Genomic DNA, 19,978 nt, shown 5'->3' on the forward strand with positions numbered 1-19,978 from the left:
AAATAATTATTTTCAGTAGATAGTACTAATTTGTGCTTTATAAACAATTATTGGAATTACTTGTTACAAAAAAGCTTCACAGTTTGTCCCAATTCCACTATACACTTTCCCTTAAACAACACAAAGTTCACACAATCAACCAAATGTTCTCAGAGACAACCTCTAGAAGTAGCCATTTGTATAATAAATATGATGGTTATCACAGCAGGTCAAAAATCTGTGACAAATCTGCTGTTTCTTGTTTTTGGCAGTACTGAAGTTTGAACTCAGGGCTTTAGGCTTGCTGGGCAGGCACTCTATTGCTTGAGCCACACCTCCAGTCCTAGATCCACTCTTACCTTTACATTTTATCCAACAGTAAAATTACATTTTACTTGTGAGGGACGAGAGTCCAGTGAATGCACACTTCCTTCAAAACATGGTAGAAGACAGAACAGAATCTGCCTTGTCATATTAGGAATTCTTATTGCATATATAGCAAGTGAAAATGAAGAAATCGGACTTAGTATTGTTAAGGAAATCACAGCAATGCAGAATTCCTGGGAACTTGTCCTACGTTCGTGTTGTATTTAAGTTTGTGACTTAAATGTGGTGGTTGAGATGTTTTTCACTGTAATCTCAACAAACTATAGCAAACAAAGGACCACCACAGAGAATCAAACACGGACCTCTGAAATGCTGTATTTTTAAAATCAAAATATATCTACCATTTTTAAAATTTGCATGTATTTTCATTGTCTTTAAGAACAATGAGAATGATAGACTGTTTTGCAATAATTAGACTAAAAGACTTATTTCTTCTAATCAAGGATATACAACAGCTATTATGTAGGAGACCACCAAATGTGATGTCAAGATTTAAGACTTATTTCTTCTAATCAAGGATATACAACAGCTATTATGTAGGAGACCACCAAATGTGATGTCAAGATTTTGTTAACTATTACTAATATAACCCTTACATAGAAATTTTAATTTTATAAAGTAGTGTATAATTCTATAACATTAAATTCTTGTTCTCAAATTAAAATATCTATTGATCTTCAATATGCTGTGTAAAATCTTGCTTCTCTGGAATTTTACCAACAAGGTTTTTCTTCCTTTTTACAATTTATAATTTGCACTGTTTTATTCTGTTTAAAAAAAAAGACTCATTTGTAACCCATGCAAACAATCATTTGATCCGTACTAACTCATGAATTTGGCTTTCCAGTAAAGTTAATTAAAAGCTTACACACAGCGACTGGCAATCTTTCTTTTTTCTTGTGCTTGGATATGGGCTTTTTTCTAAGGTTTTAAGGTCTGCTGGGCAGACCTTTGGAGTTTCTGATTAAGGTTTTTGGTGAGATCTGAGAATTTGCATTTCTAGCAAGTTCCCAGGTTAGGCTGCTGGTCCAGGGACCTGACTGAGAATTATTGCCTCAAGGTGTTGTCTGCACAGCCTCCACCTCCCCCAGTGGGTTAGGTTATTCCACCCTTGGGAGACAAGATTCAAAACAAATTTATCCTGGACCCTCCCTCTTCTGGGAGGTGGGTGCTCTAGCTGGCATCCATTTCCGAGGCCCTGGGGACAGGTCTAGCAGTCAGGCTGGCAAGGCTGTCTTGTCAAATGTTTCGGCTGGGCTTGAAAACCTAGGATCTCTTGACATAGCTGGCAGGACCAAGTTTTTCTGGGTAACCAACTGCCCAGCACATGCTGAGCCTTGTTGAGTTTTTCCTTTTGGACTATAATGAAAGCCTCTGAGGCTAGTGGGGAGCTGGTCCAGGCCAGATGTAAAGCAAGACCCCCATCTCAAGAATAACCAATATGAAAAGGACAGGCTGAGTGACTGAAGTAGGAGAGGAAATTCCCTCCTCTTCCTCTTCTGCTTGGCTGGTGTTTAGATGCAGTGGCAGGAGCTAGAGCATCATCTTGTACCACAAGCTGTGCATGGAGGATGACAGCAATTAGAAAGGACACTTGGCCCCTCATGTGGGAAAAGGTTATTACTACAGCTAGAACTTTTGTGGGAGAGAGAAAATTACAGACGAACCAAATAGTTCTATGTCCCCTGTATCAGTTATCTATTGCTGTCTAACAAGTCACCCCCAAAAAACTATCTGAAAACAGCACCTATTTGTGCTTGTGATTCTGTGGTTGGCAGCACAGGCAGGCACACCTGGACAGCTCTGCTGGTCTCACCTGAGTCCTCGGGCAGCGACAGCCATCTGATGGCACGGCCTTCCTCACATGTCTGGCCGTGGAGCTGGCTGTCAGCTGAGTCACATCTGTGTCAGGTCACCTCAGCCTTCTCCTGTGACACAAGGTTTCCCAGTAAGCAGCAAAACAGCAAGCCTAGTGCACAAGTGCTTTTCAAACCTCTGCTTTGTCACCTTTGTAATGTTTCATTGGCCAAGTCACAACAGATCTTGACCAAAACATCTTATTGGATCAATGTGGGAGGGGTGATGAATAGGTAAGGACACAGGGATAGGGATTCATGGAGGAGGGGCGCTACTACTGGAACAGCCAAGTGTGCTGTGACTATAAAAACCAACCCTGGCTAAGTAAAATTCAATGTAATCTGTCAACCTAACAATGAAGAAGAAACCTCAAGCATCTCAGTAGATGCCAACACAAAAAGTTTTTGATAAATTTTTTGCTGTTGGCACTGGGATTGAACTCAGCACTTTGCACTTGCAAAGCTGGCGCTCTACAACTCGAGCTATATCTCACCTCCAGTCCACTTTGCTCTGATTATTTTGGGGATGGGAGCTCCCAAACTATTTGCACAGGCTAGCCTTGAAGTATAAGCCTCCTGATCTTAGCCTCCCAAGTAGCTAGGATCACAGGCATGATCCACCAGTGTCTGGCTAGTATTTAATAAAATTTTAATACTGTTGTGAGAATCTCAAGCTGAGATATGGGACACTGAGGCAGTTTAGCAGGAAGCAATATTTTATTGTGCCGGCACAGACCCAGCAAACTCCTGTCCAATGGCTGAGCCCCTAGAACAAGGGGGTCTCACCTTATATATCCTTGCAAGCAGGTTACAGAAGGAAAAAGCAAAGTCTAATCCATATATGGTTATATGCAATTCCATAGGCTACTTTACCCCACTGCTACGTGACTTTCCCCCTCCCCAGTGTTATGTGACCCTCTCCACGCTCAGATTCCTCAGGTTTTACCTCTCTACTATGCCATCCCCACCTCCCTGCTACTTTATCAGAACTCAGGCCTACTGTTTTTTTCTTCTGATCCTTCTCCCTGCTCCTTATAAAAACTTCAACTCAGAATTGAAGGATACTTCCTGAACCCTGATAAAGGTTATCTATCAAATACCTATAGCAAACCTACCTTATCCTTACCAGTGAAATATTTGAGGCATTTCTATTAAGGTCAGACAGGAGAGAACTCTGCTTCCTATCACTGGTAACATTCTACCTTGTACTAGATGTCTTGGACATCATGGTAAGACGAGAAAAATAAATGAAAGGATAAAAACTACAATGGAGGAGAAATTGTACTTTTATGTGCAGGGTCATATGACTGCATGGAATTCAAGGATGTCTGCAGGTACACTCACCTAAGAAGAACTCAGTGAGCTGACTGGATGAAAGGTCAATAAACACATGGGAAAGAAGGAACGACTTAAGAAGTATATCCAAGGAGGATGTAGCTCTGTGGTAGAGCACTTGCCTAGCATGTGGGAAGCACCCTGGGTTAAATCCCAAGTATTGCAAAGTCAAAACAGAACAAAAGCCAGAAATGACAATATCTAGGAGGGAAGATGGGACCCAGAGCTTTAGGCAGGTGTGTGGCTTATTACCCCCCGCCAAAAAAAAAAATGAAAAGAAGAAGGTAGGGGAGTTGGCACACCTAATAATCCTAGCACTTCAGAGGCTCAGGAAGGAGGATCAAGCGTTCAAGGCAGCTGGGGCTACACACTGAGACTCTGCCCAAGATTTCTCCCCCCACCCCAAGAAGAGGAAGAGGACAAGGAATTGGAGGAGGAGAACAACAGCAGCAACAACAAGAGATCTGAAGCAAATAAAGTAAAATCTCATCTGTTGCATCTGGATGGGGGATGCAAGTGTGTCTGCTACATTGTTTTCTTTCAAAGACTGTTTCTACCCTTCCACCTTGTGAGGAAACAGTAACAGAGTAACAGTCAGAATAAGAAAGCAAAAACAAGCACTTTGGCACACTGAAGCTCCGGGAAGTTTGATCAAGCACTTGCCAACCTGCACAACTGTGAGAAATAAATTTCTGTCAATTACAGATAACCCTCTCTAAGGCATTTTGTAACAGCAGCACAAATGGGCTGTAACACTTTTTCTCTGCTCACTTTTATCCCTCTGCCTTCTGGGTTCCAAGGCTTCTGATACAAAATCTGATGAGGGAAATTATGGTGAAGTGGGCTCTCTCCACCCCCCCACTCACACAACAGATGTTAAAAGTGCTTCATGGTGCTTTAGGGAACACTTCTTTTTGTGACAGTGGCAGTTTGACAACTGCTATCGAAGGATTAGTTTGACGTCAATCACTCCAGGTTTAAAGACAAAGGAATTGAATACCTCGAGTGTAGATAGGATGAGGTCTTTAAAAGCCAAAATTTATCACAGATTTTCAGAATCCAACTGAAGAGGCCATTGAAGCATCCACTGGCTTCAGCTTCACAGGGAGAAATACCAGTCTCCATGACCCACCAAGGAAGAAACTGTTGGAGTAGGTTATTTTTTGATTTTTTTAAAAAAAATTTGTAATGGTCTTTGGACCAATAAGACAAGCTCTGTGGCTTGTGCCCAGCTGTGATTGGTTCACGTGTTCTCTGACATCACCGAGGGGCCATTGTTAGTAAGGCCAACTGCCATCCAGCAGGTATATAAGGAGTTTGCCTGGGCTGGATTTTTGTCCATACAGTGCAGGAAGCTCTTGGATGGTGACCTGCTGGACAACTACAAAGCTTGGTTGACGGATTTTGGGATTTTGCTTTTTGGTCTTTGTTTTTGTGGCCTGTTTTTGCTAATATTTTTCATTTTTATTTACCTTTTGATTTGATATTTTTCTTTTATTGTGTTTTCTTTTGTTTCTTTTTCTGTTACATTTTCTTTTTTTCTCAGGTAGTGTTTTTTGTTTTTATTCTTGGTTATTTTTTCTTTTGGGCTTTTTAATTTGTTTCTTTTCTAAAATTTGGTAAAGATGCCAGGATCATTCTATAGTGAGAGGTATGAGTGGCTGACAGCACAGCGCTCTCTCAGTGCCAGGTCCCCTGATGAGATCCTCAAGGCTCAGTATTGGCTCCTGAGGACCATAGGCGAAGGTTACTTTGGCCATGTGAAACTTGCCTACCACCGCCTCACGAGAACCCAGGTTGCAGTAAAACTACAGCAGAAGTGGGGGGAAAGCTCCTACCTTGCGAGTGAAATCTCTATACTGAAGACACTGGACCACCCTAACATCATCAGACTGTTTCAGGTGATCGAAACAGTGGACCATGTCTACCTGGTCATGGAGTACGTGAGCGGAGGGCAGCTCCGACAGCATATCAAGGACGCCCAGCGCCTGTGTGAGGAGAAGGCCCGTGGCATTTTCAAGCAGATCCTGTGTGCAGTCAAATACTGTCACGACAGAGGCATTGTGCACAGAGACCTGAAAGCTGACAACATCCTGCTTGATACTGAAGGCAACGTGAAAGTCATCGACTTTGGCCTTGGCACCAGGTACTCCATTGGAGAGGAGCTCACAGATTGGTGTGGTGCCTTTACACACCGGGCACCTGAAGTATTCCTGCGCCTACCCTATGATGGCCGAAAGGTGGACGTCTGGAGCCTGGGCGTCGTCCTCTACTGTATGGTGACGGGAGCCTTGCCCTTTAGAGGGGAGACTGTTATGCAGGTGCGGCGGGCAGTCCTGAAATTAAGGTATGACATACCCAGATACCTTTCTATGGGCGTGAGAAATGTCATAGTTCAGATGCTCACGAAAAACCCTAGTGAGAGGCCCACTGTAGACCACGTCGTGGGGCACCCTTGGCTAAGGCAAGGGGAGGAAGGGTCACCTAGTCCAGCTGTGGAGCGTCTGCCCAAACACCCGGACCCTGCAATCGTGGTGGCCATGCGTGACCTGGGTTACAACCCAGATGACATTCGCCAGTCTCTACTGCAGAGACGATTTGATGAGGCGATGGCCACCTACCTCATGTTGAGAGATCAAATGTGCCAGGAGGTTACATTCAGAGCCCGAATTAAGCCCCAGGTGCGCCCAGAGATTGTGCCCACCCCATCCCCTGCAGACCCTTCCACCTTTGCTCCCCCCCTAAGGAGGAGAGCCAGTGCACCTGGCCTTCTTCAGACCTTCACGTTGTCCTCCGATGACAAGACAGGGCACAGGGGCAGAGGAACAGCCAGCCTGCCTAATGTTCCCCTCTGCATCCTGCCAAGGAATGTCTCTACCACAAGCATCGTCCCCCAGCCTGGTCCTGCGGCTGCTCCGCCCCCTGGGGAGGTAGAGAGTGGCATGTCCTCTAAGGGAATGTCCTCAGATGAACACGCCTTCACCAGCGGGCAGCCCCACGATGTGGCCACAGTGCCTTCCAGCGGGAATATTCAAGGCTGGAAGAGGGTGAGGAGGAGGATTGTGAACTCTGTTTTAAGACTGTGTTGTTGTGTGCGGGGCCAAAAGTGACACCCTCACTTCCACAACTAAGTGGCTTCAGTGAAAGCTACAGACAGCTGAGAAAGGCACAGTAACAACAGAGAGCCAGAGGACCCCGTGTGCGGTGCATCCTTTCACCATAGTGTGGGGGTTGGACCAGGTATATCCTCAGCCAGCTGCAGGAAGGATTCAAGCAGGACTTTCAAGCTGCTGTGAGCCCAGCAAGCCCAGCAAAGGCCTCTGTCCAGCACAGGAGTGAGGAGTGAAACCATCTTTCCATGGAATGGCCCATGGTCATGGGCCTCTCCTCATGGGACATGGAGGTCTCCACTAAGAAAATCACCTGGAACCAAAATGTGAGGAAAGCCTGGGAATAGACCAGGCATGTACTTTTTCAAGTGCCCTCAAGGTTTGAAATAGGCACCGAAAGTGCTGCTGCTGAACGTCCATATTTCCAATCTTACGATCGGTGTGCTGAAGGTCTGAAGACAAGCGCCTTCCTCTGCATCCTCCAATTGCTTCCTGGCATCAACATAGTCTGGACCTGCTCCAGCTTGCATCCCTTTCCACCTGTCAGTCAGGATGCTGGTTCTCTTCACCTCCTAGTGAACAGCAGGGGGACTGTTGTCCTGGGAGGAGAGCGGTGAGAGCCACGCACATAGAGGAGGGATGCAGCATCCGAATTGCCCTCATTCGGTTGGTCCCTCCTAAGGACCCCATGTGCTCATGCTCAACAGGCCTGGGCAGAGCAGGGCGGAGGTTTCTACTTCTGGATGGGGACGCTGGAGTTTGAGTCACAGGTGTGGACGCTGGCCACACCTTCCCCGCCACCAATCTACGAATGTGGACGGAAGTCCACACACGCAGGTACTCGGGGTGGTGGAAATCCTAGAGGCCGTGGCTGAGAATGCAGTGCAGCAGCAGAACAGGAGCTGAGCATGCACAGATCCTGGGCTCCCTCTGCACCACCAACTGAGAAAGGCAGGAATGGCTACTAGAGAGGACAGGGAGTTACTGCTGAGTGGACAGTTTCAGATTTCCTTGGCTACCAGCCTAGCTCAGTGGGGAGTCCTGGCCTAGCATGCAAAGGGCTCTGGATTTTTACCAACCACTGAGGGGAAAAATGCTTTAAAAAAGAGTTGTGGAGATGGATGGTGGTGATGTTTGCACGTTATGAATGTGTGGTCATAGGCCTCACAGCAATGTGTCTGCCAACACAGACCTCTTCCACCATAATAGACCCATAGATCACAATTGAGCTGAAAATTTCTCTTGTCTGATGACGTGGTAGTCATCCTAAGGGTGGAGTGCGAATGCACTTCTCCCTTGATGCTGTCATAAACAGTGTGCTCTAGTCATGTAAAAGTGTAGCAAATAGTTATGTACAGTACATAATATGTCACAATGACAAATGACTACATTCCTGGTATATGTGTGCTACATGGTACTTACTGTTATCTTAGGACATACTTGTGTAAGAGGTGCTTTACTGTTTTTACTGAAAAGCACTGACTCCTTCCTGTCAGATGTTTGGGAATCTTGGGTTGGTAAAAGAATTTACCCAGACAGAGAACACAAAGATTTCTTAGGTCAGCAGTAAAAGGGGAAACGGTGGTGGGCGTTACAGAAAGGAGCATAGCTGGCGGGTACAGGGGTGAGAACAGATTTTATACCTCTGGTTAGGCGACTTTTGACTGGCTCCCTTTGTGCACACATACTGATTGGTTGTTCCTTCCCAGGATCAAGGTTTGAACTGAATGCAAGGGGGAACATCTCTGCAAGCTTGGCTTTTACTTCTGTGTTCTGCCCAGCAGACATGATCCACCCCGAACCTTCCATCTGTTCCTTAGTGTGCTTTTGTCTGCCATGTTTCCTTAAAATGGGAGCTCCTCCACACCCCCTGACAGAACAACAGAACAAATCCTTGTTTTAGTGGGGAGAATGTCTTATCTTCTTGTAACTCTTTGAGCTGTGAAGGGTGGTAGTCATGTTCCTGCCTATGTGTACTTTGTTCTGGCAGAGGGTGATGGTGCAGGCCATGGGGACATGACAGAGTCTAATTGAACATGGATTAAAATTGTATGGAAGCCTGGGCCAGGGTGCTAAGGGGCATTGAAGGGTCAGGCAGCAGAGAATGGAGCCCATGTTGTAGCTTGATTTGTAACTTTATGGCATCGAGACAAAAAGAAAGAAATCTAGTTAGAACATTAAGGCACAGACCAGTGGCAAAAGGACTAAAATAGATACTAGAGGGCCCAAGATCAGCAGAAACCTTGGGATAACACTGGCCAGATATTTTCCCTTGAGAGCCATCCATGGGTGGATTCTTCTTTAAGTTGAGAGGCTTGGTGGGTCGTTCATGAATATTAGTTTGAATTTGTCCTGATCCATTAGCCCAAAAGCAACAGTCTTCCACAAGTACACCATACATTTCCCCTTGGAGCACTCAAGGAATTGGCTCCAAGAAAGGTAGACTGATGAAATCTTCCATTGGGAAGATCCAGGAAGGAGCAGGTGATGGTCTGGTGCTTGAGCTCCTTTAGCTATGGCCTCCTCAATTTCCCTAGAGTTAAACTGGAGAGAGTAGAAAGGGATGAGGGAGGAAAGTTGCTGCCTCCTCAGCTTATTTAGCAGGCAGTTTGTTAGCCAAAGGTACCTGGCCTATGGCTTTCTTGTGGGTTTGGCAATGAATTATGGCTACCACATTTGCAGTTTGATGGCCTCTGGTAAGATTATGATTCCAGGGACATGTTTCAGTGGAGAGTTTTAGGCTGTTAAAAGTCCATTTTATTCCAGATGATTGAGTTGTGTCCTTTCTGAGGCATACGCAAGGTCAGTTTATATCGACTGTTTTCTTTACCTCTCATTGAAGAGCTCAAGTGAAGGCAAATAGCTCTGCCTTTTGGAGTGAAGTAGAGCTACTGGGCAAGGGCTAGACGCAGTGGCCTGTGACAGTCTTTGACAATTGCATAAGCAGAAACCTGTTTCCTGCCAATCATAAACCTGCTGCCATCAGTGAGCAGGTGGTATCAGGGTCAGTGATGGAGCATCCTGGAGGTTCCCACCTGGATGTGTTGATCAGAGCAATGACTTCCAGGTAAGAGTGTTGGAGTGTGGGGTCAGTGTTTGGTCTGCTAGTAACTTAGCAGGATTCAGAGTTTGACCAGACTGCAATGGAGGTCTGAGGTGCCTAGAAAGAGACCTTGGTACTTGTGAAAGTGGCTGTCGCATAGCCATGGGAGGCCTTCAAGTTTCAAATGCCTGTTACTTGATGGAGTTCAGCACTGTCATCCCTCGCCTCGGGGTCAGTTTAGACGCCTGAGCTACTGAGGCCAAGGCCCTGAGAAATGGGCGCATCCTTGACAGAGTGTGCTGCGTGGTGATTGGCGGGCGCCATGGACTCCAAGGCAGTCACCTGTCCTCATGGACATATGTGGAAGAGTTTTCCCAAGCCAGGGGCAGTGGTAAGGGCTTGCTTTCAGACAGAAAGGGCTCGGCCCATTTGGGGGCTCAGTGTAGAGGCTCCTTGTTTAAGAAAACCTTATTCTTAAAAGGAAATTTAATCCTTAGCAGGTGAAACTATGCACCCTCATGAATCCAGTGTCTGTACTCCCCAGATGGTATTTAAATCTCAGCTGCTGCTGCTGCTGCTTCTGCCGCTGCTGCTTCTTTCTTCTTCTTCTCCTCCCCCTCCCCCTCCTCCTCCTAATCCTTCGCCTCCCCCTCCCTCTCCCCTCTTCTTCTTCCTTCCTCCATCTTCCTCCTCCTCCTCCGTCTTCTTTTCTTTCTTTCTTTTTTTGGTGGTACTGGGCCTTGAACTCAGGGTCTTCACCTTGAGCCTCTCCTTTAGCCCTATTTTTGTGAAGGGTTTTTCGAGATAGGATTTCATGAACTTTTTTGCTTGGGCTGGCTTTGAACTAGGATCCTCCTGATCTCTGCCTCCTGAATAGCTAGGATTACAGGTGTGAGCCTCAGACTCCTGGCTATTGAATTCCAGGTTTTTTGTTAGAGCTGTACTGATATATTGCAAAAGGAGAGATGGGGGAGGGCAGTGGGGCAGGACTGTCTAGGTTAACTGCTGGACAATCTGAGTATTGGGGTCATCTCTCCACTCAAAGACGAAAGGAATTGCACAGGGATGCAAAAGGAGGCATCGTTTGATTTTAGGACTATACACTAGGAAGCTGTGTGGGGATTTGAGTTACTAGGCTACATGTGTAAGGAACAATGGCGGGGAGAGGGAAAACTCCCTTGCTGATGGCCCTGAGATCTGGTTCCATCCTATAAGAGCCATCTGGTTTTTAACTGCCAGTAGGGAGTATTGCAGGGGAAATTTCCAAGAAGTTTTAAGTCAGCCAATCAAAATTTAGGAATGAGGAGCTAGAGTCCTCTTTGGGCCTCTGGTTTGAAGGGATATTGAAAAAGCTGAAGTCTTTCAGACTTGAGTAGGAGAAAGGAATGTCCACAGAGCTTAGGGTTCCAGACCTCAGTAGGAATTTGGTGAAGTTAGAAAGGATCAATGGTGAGTTGTGCTTGTGGGGCCAAATGTGCCAGTCAAGAGTAGACACTGTCAACTGAGGCTGTAGCTCAAATGATAGAGCGCCTGTATACCAAGTGCAAGACACTGAGTACAAAGACCAGTACTGAAACAAACAAAAAGACTGAACCTAGTGTTACCTGTGTTCTGGACACTAAGGCTCATCCTAGCTTGAATAAGACAGGGGCATTAGGCAGTACCAGGAAAGAGTGAGTAAAGACAGAGGTCTCTAGTGAGCTGACAAGCAGGGGAGTAAGGAACATTATTGGGCCTGTCCATCTATTCCTGTGAGGAGGATTGGGGACTGATAAGGAGGTCCAGGGATGGTAACTAGGGAAGAATATGGATCCCCCACCTCCATCAGAAAAGTAATTTTATTTCCTGCCACATTCAGGGTTAAATGGGAGTACTCCATGGAGATGGAGAACACAGGAGCCTGTATAACCCCTCGGCCCCATCAGTCGAGCTGTGGGTCTCCCCTAGGTGTTTATTCCTCATAGTCCAAGTCACCATGCATCTGCCAGTCACCCCACATAAGCTGTTCATGAGGATCCTGGGCTTCAAATGACCTCTCCTGAGGGCAAGGGAAGGGCAGTCCCACTTTGAGTGGCACTCCTGTTTGAAGCATGGACATGAGTCAGGTGGGAGACATGGATTTTGGCCATTGAAACTGAAATGTCCAGGCTGGCCACAATTATAGTAGGTGAATGAGGACCATGGGGGAACCTGTGGTATCCTGGGATTAGGTCAAGTAAGGCTGGGGCTAGTGTCCACAGCCTGAGGCCACCCTGCAGTGAAATGCAGTTAGCAGTGGCCATGGCCATACAATCAGCATGTCACCACTTTTCATCTGTGAATGCCTCCTTTTGAAGGGCTTGAATGCCATTTTTAGTTAGGTTGAGAAGGAAGTTTGAGGGGCCCTTTCACAGATTTTGGAGTTTTTGTCTAATGTCTGGTGAGAATTGCCTGATGAGATGTATAACAAGAATTGCTAGATCCTCTAGTATCTCAGTCCTTAGGATGGAGTATTTGTGCATGGCCCTCCTACCCTGGAACGAAACAGGGAAATGCTTTTGATGGTGCCTTGAGTGGTTTCCCTTAATTTATAGAAGTTAATATGTTTAATCACATCCCTATGCATGCCCTCCAAGAAAAGACATGTGATCATATGAACTCTTTGATGTCTGCCCACAAGTCACCAGACCATGGATCCATTCACAGTCCATCAAATTGCTCATTAACTGAGAAACACAGGGAGAGACAGGTGTAGAGACCACTCAGTGTCAGCACAGGCCTTATTTGGGAAAGAATATGTGGAGGACTGTCTCCAGCAGAAGTTAGAGTCCACAGCCACTTGGGGACTGGGGATAGATAAAGGGGTTTGTTGGAAAAGTACCAGGAAGATGGCTAGCAGGAAAATTCTTTGGCTAGGCAGCTAAGGAATTTAAGTCGTGATTAGATCACTTGTGTGTTTAACCATCCCTTGTTCCTGGTGACAGTGGCTAAGGGCAGATGTCTGTCACTCTTTGGGGCTAGGTGAGGTGCTTCAGTTAGCCATCCACACGGCGTATGAAATGGCATCTGGTCGCAGCAAGGCTGCCCTTATGCTCACTTTAACATCCCTACATCCCTGCCTTGTACTATATATAGTTTGGGAGAAGGGACCACAATAGTCTGCTAACTGCTTCTTGCTAGGTTAGGGAGTTGAGGTCTCTGAAACGTAGAGGGTATTGGCAGGGACTTTTTGTTTTAGGTATCTGTAGCAGGCCGTCTGGAGGAACAGGATTGAGTTGAACTGTTTTTGGGTAGTATTGTGGCCCAAAGCACAGAGCCTTTGGAAAGCAAAGTGAGAAAAGAATTTAAAGACACGAGTTCCACTGTCAGCAGAATGAGGAAAAAATAACAGTTTCCAATAGGGGGGCCATCTGTGGCATCCACTTAACTCAGGCAGACCACTGTCCCCAGTTGACTGTCGCATGTTATGGGAGGTCAGAAGCACTTTCCTGGGATTTTTAGGAGCATTGTGAATGAACGCAGACTGGGTGACATAGAAACAGCATTTATCTTTGTTTTTTTTTTTTTTTTTGGCAGTACTGGGGTTTGAACTCAGGATCTCATGCTTGCTAGGCAGGCCCACTGCCCCTTGATCCAGTCCGCCAATCCCCCGCCCCAAGGAGAATGTTTTGGTCTGGCACCAGTGTTTCCATTTCCCATACTGGGAAAGAGCAGACAGCACAGCCCCTGTGAGAGGTTGGTATCGAATTGTTGGGTAAAACCCTGATTTGGAGTAAGGCAGAATTGGGTGAGGTCACTGAGTGTCTCTAAGTGGTGGGAACACAAGGTGAAGGAGGAAATCTGGGTTGGAGAAAAGTCCTGGAACGTTCCCTAGTGCCATAGTTATTGGAGGAAGAGGAGGCCTGAGGGGCACGTGTGGGGTGGGATAAGGATAGCAGCATAGCTCTCTGCAAGATAGTATAGAAAGGACGCAAAATGGGCTAGAGTTAGAGGCATGGATGAGTCAGGATGTCAGCAATCCTGGTAAGGTGGAGTGAAGTGGGTCCTGTGGGGAGAGAGGAATATTTAAGTGGGGAGCGATTGTTGGTATGATGGGAGCCCCCACCTTTTTTCGAGTTCTGACCCGGTTGTACCTTTAGTGGAGTTTGGTCAATCCAATGTGGTTGCCCATTAACCTGGGCCATGGTGGGCATAGTCAAAATCACCTGATGAGGCCCTTGCCATTTTGGTTTTAGTGGTATTGAGGTATTAGAGATACAGACTTAATCCCCTGGCTTTATGGCTGGAGACTGAGCTGGAAGGTCAGAGGAAGGTTTACAAAGTGAAGCTTTCAGCAAGCATATTGTCTACGTTGTTTTCAGGAAAGGTGGACAGTGGGCCAGATGTCCTCCATGGGAAGCGAGGTAGAAGTGTGGGGTATGTGGTGAAGGACAGAAGGCTAGCCATAGAGCAGTCCTGGTGCACTACCTTGTGCCTGGTATGTGGGGAAGGGTGGGGCCTAACACTTGCCTGGTGGGATACCTGGGAGCAGATAAGGTAAAACTAAGTGGCTGAAGTTAGTTGAGCTTGTAACAGATTTAGTGAGGCCTTGTACCCTGAGTGAAAGAGATTATTGAGATCTGAAATAACTAAGTATGCCAGAATCTGGGTTAGAGTGGTGTGTTCAGTCCTTGTGTTGGGGGGTCAAAGTTGGGGAAGGTGAGAAGAGTATGGGGGTAAAGGGCAATCCTTCCAGGAGTGTCAGGTGATGAATCTCCCCGGGTGGCAGCCTTGACTAGGCATCTGCCTGAGAGTTGTTGAGGGAGATGAAATGTGTGGTCTCTGATGGCACTTGCAATGAACAATGGCTACTCGCCTAGGCTCTTTGAGAGCCTCTAGTAATTGGTGGATCTCTGGGCCATTTATGATGGCGGTGCCCTCATCATTCCAAATGAGGGCCTGGGAATATACCATGTGATAGGCACATTTTGAATCTGTGTATACATCGATTGCTTAGTGTTTATCTAAAATTAATCCCATAGAGAGAGGAGTCAGTTCTGCCCATTGAAATGTGCTGTGTGGGGGAAGAGCCATAGCTCCTAGTGGTTTTTGTAACATGGGGTCTACAGTGGCATATCCTGCTGCTGGTTGGGGTTCTTTAAAGAAACTACCATCTATGAACCAGGAGGGAGTGTCAAGTAGGGGAGTTGGGGAGAGGTGGTCACATGTAGGAGGAAGGGATTCTATGAGATCTGGACAGGGCTGGGTAGGCAGTATAACCTCCTCCTCAGTTGTAGGGTCAGGAGTGGTCTGGGAGTCCAAGTGCGGAACCCTCAGTACAGCCTCCTTGAGTTTGGTGAATGGAGCTGTAACTGTCTTAGAGGAATCTAGGGTTTCTTCGAGGGAACCTGTGATGCCCTGCATAGGGGCTTGGCAAGGAGGTCAAAATTAGGAATTGACAGATGGAAGTATCCAGCCAGACCCAGAGAGCATAAAAGGTCCTCTTTTTGATGGGGGTATGATAAATCCCGGATTATCTGGTTACAGGATCGTGGAGGCCCTAAAGTGTGAGGTAGTGGTGAGACCCAGGTTAGTGACTTGTGAAACTGATATTTGGCCCCTGGAAGGAGTGACCCTATATCCCTTGTTATGTGGAAAATCAGGTTGTGTGGTATGTTTGAGTGGGGCTACACAGAAGCAGATGATCTACATACTGTAAGAGTTTATGAGAGAGAAAGAAACAGAGAGAGAGAGAGAGAGAGAGAGAGAGAGAGAGAGAAACAAGAATGGGGAATCTTGGTGTACAGGGATGCAAAAGAAGCCTTCTTCTAAATTTAGGACTGTAACCAGGGACCCTGATGGGGCTGTTGTAGGCGAAATTGCAAGGGGTTTTATGCCAGCTGGTAAAAATTTAGCCAGAGTCCTCTTTGGGCCTCTGGCTTTAGAAGATTTGAGAGGCCCCTGAGGGAGAAGTTGAAGTTTATCAGAAATATTTGGCTAGAGTCAAGGAAACAGACATCCAGGGAGCCTAGTGTCCCAGACCTCAGTGGGAATTTAGAGAAGTTACAAAGGGTTGAAGTTAGGGTGACTTATGGTTATGGGGCTAGAAATGCCAGTCAAGTGTGGACACTGCTGACTGGGGTTGTAGCTTAAATGGTAGAGCATTGCATAGGAAGTGCAAGACACTGAGTTCAATGCCCATTACCATAAAAAAGGTGGACCCAGTGCTACATGTGTTCTAGACACAAAGCTGGTCCTAGCTAGGATTAGATATGTCTATCAAGAGCAGGACAGGGGAATTTAGGCAGTGCCAGGGAATAATGAGTGAAAACAGTGGTCTCCAGTGAGCAAACAAGCAGCAAGTAAGCAACCCTGTTGGGGCTGTCCATCTGTTTCCGGGAAGAGGATCAGGGATTGAACTGTGAGTCCTGGAACAATAACTAGGACAGACGATGAAGCCCCCATCTCTATCAGAAAAGTAACTTTATTTCCTGCCACATTCAGGGCTTCATGGGAGATGGAGATAGAGAGCACAAGAGCCTGTTGAGCCCCTGGACCATGTCAGTTGAGCTACGGGTCTCCCCCATCTGTTGATGCCTCATAGTCTAGGAACTAGGTCAGAGGCATCTGCCAATCACAAAGAATAGGCTGTTCATGGGAGTCCTGGGCTTGGAGACCTCTCCTCGTGCAAAAGGAAAGGCAGTCAGTCCCATTTCCAGTGGCACTCCTGTTTGAAGCATGGATATGAGTCTGGTGGGGGACGTGGATTTTGGCAGTTGGAACTGAAATGTCCAGGCTGGCCATTATTGTAGCAGGCTAAGTTGAATTATGGTAGAACCTGTGGTTGCCTGGGATTAGCTCAACTAAGGCTAGGCCTAGTGTACAGAGCCTGAGGGCTCACTGTAGTGAAAGGGAGTTGGCAGTTGCCACAGACAATCAGCCTGTCACCTCTTTTCAGCCCTTGATACCTCCTTTGTTGAAGTTCTGAAGGCCTTGGAGCCATTTTTACTTAGGTTGAGAAGTGAGTTTGGAAGGCTTTGTTGAAGATTTTGGAGTTTGTCTGTCTGGTGGGGATTGCCTGATAAAACATGTGGGAAGAACTGGCAGACCCTCCAGTGTCTCAGGGTCTAGGGTGGTGTGCTTGTGCACGTCCCCTCTGATCCTGGAATGAAAGAGGACTCGATTTTTGGTTGGGCCTTGAGCGATTTCCCTTAATGTATTGAACTTAGTTTGGAAATCAGTAAGTGTGAGTCTTCTATCTTTGTACTGCTCACTAAAGATGGTGACTTTTCTGGGTTCCTTGAATTTCTATATGAATCTCAAAATTGGCTTTTCAAATCCTGCAAATAAGTTAGATGGGATTTTGAGGAAGATTACATTGAATCCGTCACAGGATGAGCATTGCCATCTTAAAACATTAATAGTTCATGAACATGGAGGAAGGTTCCATTATTTAGAGCTTAATTTCTTTCAAAAAATGTTTGTAGTTTTAGTCTTTCACTGAGATGGACTTAAATTTCTAAAACTGTATTACTGTTGTGTACTGTAAGTGTCCCTATGTGAATATGCCCTTTCCCTGTCTTCTTAGTTACTTTTGGACTGCTAAGCTAGTGTATAGAAATCAACCTGATTTTTCTATATTGATACTGTGTTCTGTAATCTTGCTGAACCTGCTGCCTATCAGTTCTAATAGGTTGTTTTTATTTATCTACCTAACTGTATTTATTTATTTGCATTCAACTCTCATCTGTAATTAGATCTATTAACAAATGCATATTTGTAAATTGCTATTGTATCAAGAAGAAGTTTAATATTGCCTCTCTTCCTGGGTTTTATTGAAATGTAAGGCTACCAAGAGTGCTTTATTTGGTGGGGAAAAGAAACAACTTTGTGTCAGTTAAAAAATTTATAAAAATTATTTCATTCTTCAAATTATACAAAAGAGATGGAAATCAGCAAATAGGAAAAAAATATCAGACATATCACAATGCTTTTGGATGAAAAAGAATTTTGTAAAGTAACTTTTGTCCTAAAGAATTGTTCCAAAACAAAAACAGAGAGCTAAGTCAAGAAAACAGGAGGCGTGGAAAGTTAAGTATACACAAGTAGATCATCAAACTGTGTACAAGAGGAAGCTTATCAAAGGTTTATATGTGTGATTTAGTTGGCTATAATTTAAAAGTTGCCTAAAGAATTTTCTGAGGTTCAAATCTAGCATACTGATGTAAAACTAAAACCTGATTCTCTAAGTCTGTAATGACAAGGCTATTTCAATATTGATCTATTCTTAGTAACGATTGCAAGAAACTGGCTTAAAGGAAGGTTTTGTGTTGTCTCAAGATAATCACATGTGTTTCCTGTTGATCTTGTGAAACTTGACTACTTAGGAAGCTAAACTTTAACTGAAACAGAGTTCATTTAAGTATCTGTTTATGTAAAAGTCTTTTTCTCTTTTTTAAATTTTTTTTGGTGGGACTGGGGTTTAAGCTCAGAGTTTTGAGCTTGGAAAGCAGGCTCTCTACTGCTTGAGACAAACCTCCAGCTTATTTTGCTCTGCTTAATTTGGAGATGGGGTTTTCTGGACTATTTGCTCTGGTTGGTCTCATATGTGTGCAACTGGAAATATGTAGAGGTGCGTGTCTCAATTTTACCTAACCATTATGCAAACATTTTCAAAATGGAAAGTCTGAATGTGTACATGTGAAATGACCAGCTCATGCTCTCTTTAATTCAAATGCATGATATCTACACCTTCCACATACAAAAATGGTCAATAAAACTTTTGTCCATTCTGCCATTTGTAAAGGTAACATTCAGGGAAAAAAAACCCCAAAAACCAAAAAAACAACACAAAAAGACCCTGATGTTTGGGCAGTCTTGCTACTTGAAATCTGGCCTGCACATATATGTCTTGATTTAACCATTTTATTAGTTTGTAAATTGATACAGGGGATTTTGTGGTGACATTTCCACATATGAGTACTTTGTACTCTGTTAGATTCATCCTCACCATTATTCTCTCTCTTCCACCTCCCAGGTTCATAAACTGAATTCACCCTGTTTCGGTGTTCCATCTTCATGCACATATAGGAAATTCATGGACCATATTCACCCTTCTTTATCCTCTTTATTTGACCTTCCCCCTTCCACTAGTCCCTCTCCCTAACATCACCTGTTTCGCATGCCTATCCTTCAGTGTTTAAGTGTATGTTCATTGTTCAAAAGGGTTTTACCTTGGCATTTTACCTGTAAATTATGGTAGTTTTATCTGTCTAACCTGCCCTATTACCCTCCCTTTCCCTTTCCCCACGACCCTGACATTCAGTGGTTGTGTCAGCTTATTGTCCTAGAGGCCTCCTGTGCCTGGATGGGCATCTCGTTCTTGATATTCTGGAGGTTTTCTGCTATTATGTTCTTAAATGTGTTTCCTATAAAAGCTTAGGAATATGCCATAATTTGTAGGTTTGGTCTTCTATTTCCCTCAACATTGAGAAATGTTCAAACATAAGGGGAGAATTTAAGCAATGAGAAAACATTTGCTTTTGCTGAAAAGCACTGACTCCTTCCTTGGGCACACAAATTTACTGAAAAAAGGAGAAAGGCTTAGCATCTCTGTCTCAGTTTTTTACCTGTTGTGCTTTGCTCTGAGTTATTCTCTCCCTCAGTCACCTTGGGATGAAGGAAGGATGGGAATGATCAGTAGCATCTTTGTGAGAAGGGACTGAAACTATCCCTAATGACAGTGGAGCCTTGCAGCACAGACCACCTTTCCAAATGAGAACAGATACCCATAACAATGAGGATGCACTGTGGAGCAGGAGTAAGCACTTCTTGGGCACCAGATTGCTCCCCTCAAGTGTTGGTGGCAGCAACAACTTCTCCAGGTCCCTGTAAGAGCAAAGACTGAGACAACGTCCAACCAGGCCAGCCCCTGTAAGTACAACTGTCTAACTGTGCATAATACCTTTCAAATCCTGTAGGTATTTAAAGTCAAAACGCATGTCTGTACCCCAAAGCTGGCTAACAATGGGATGAGTGCTTACTTTGCCTATTGCTACGGTACATCCGTGGCTGAGTAATAAATTCCGTTTCCATGGTACTACCTAGGCTGAGTAATAAATCTTTCTCTGCCCTTAATAAACATTACCATCTCTTTATTTGCCATAATAGAAGTGAGTAGTCTGACCTGACATGTGGAAGCCCAGGAGTTTGGACCTGAGACCATCACACTGTAAGGAAGTTTAAACTGGCTGTGTCAAGAGGAAGAGAGATGTCTAGCCAGCGCCCAAGTGTCCTGGCTATCTGACTGA

At 45.2% G+C, this 19,978-nt stretch overlaps 1 protein-coding gene across 10 annotated transcripts in view; it reads left to right on the forward strand.

Annotated features, from left to right (window-relative positions):
* Positions 1–19,327, forward strand: part of LOC109677851 (sperm motility kinase 2B-like) — a 48,727-nt gene extending 29,400 nt beyond the window's left edge. For all 10 annotated transcript variants that reach the window (XM_074057328.1, XM_074057329.1, XM_074057331.1 and 7 more), the window contains one exon: positions 810–19,327. In XM_074057328.1, the coding sequence (XP_073913429.1) occupies positions 5,183–6,667 (1,485 nt within the window). In that variant the 5' untranslated portion in view covers positions 810–5,182 and the 3' untranslated portion in view covers positions 6,668–19,327. The remainder of the gene's footprint in view (positions 1–809) is intronic.
* Positions 19,328–19,978: the final 651 nt, after the last annotated feature.

Source organism: Castor canadensis, chromosome 16 (assembly GCF_047511655.1).
Source record: "Castor canadensis chromosome 16, mCasCan1.hap1v2, whole genome shotgun sequence".
Taxonomy (NCBI): Eukaryota; Metazoa; Chordata; class Mammalia; order Rodentia; family Castoridae; genus Castor; species Castor canadensis.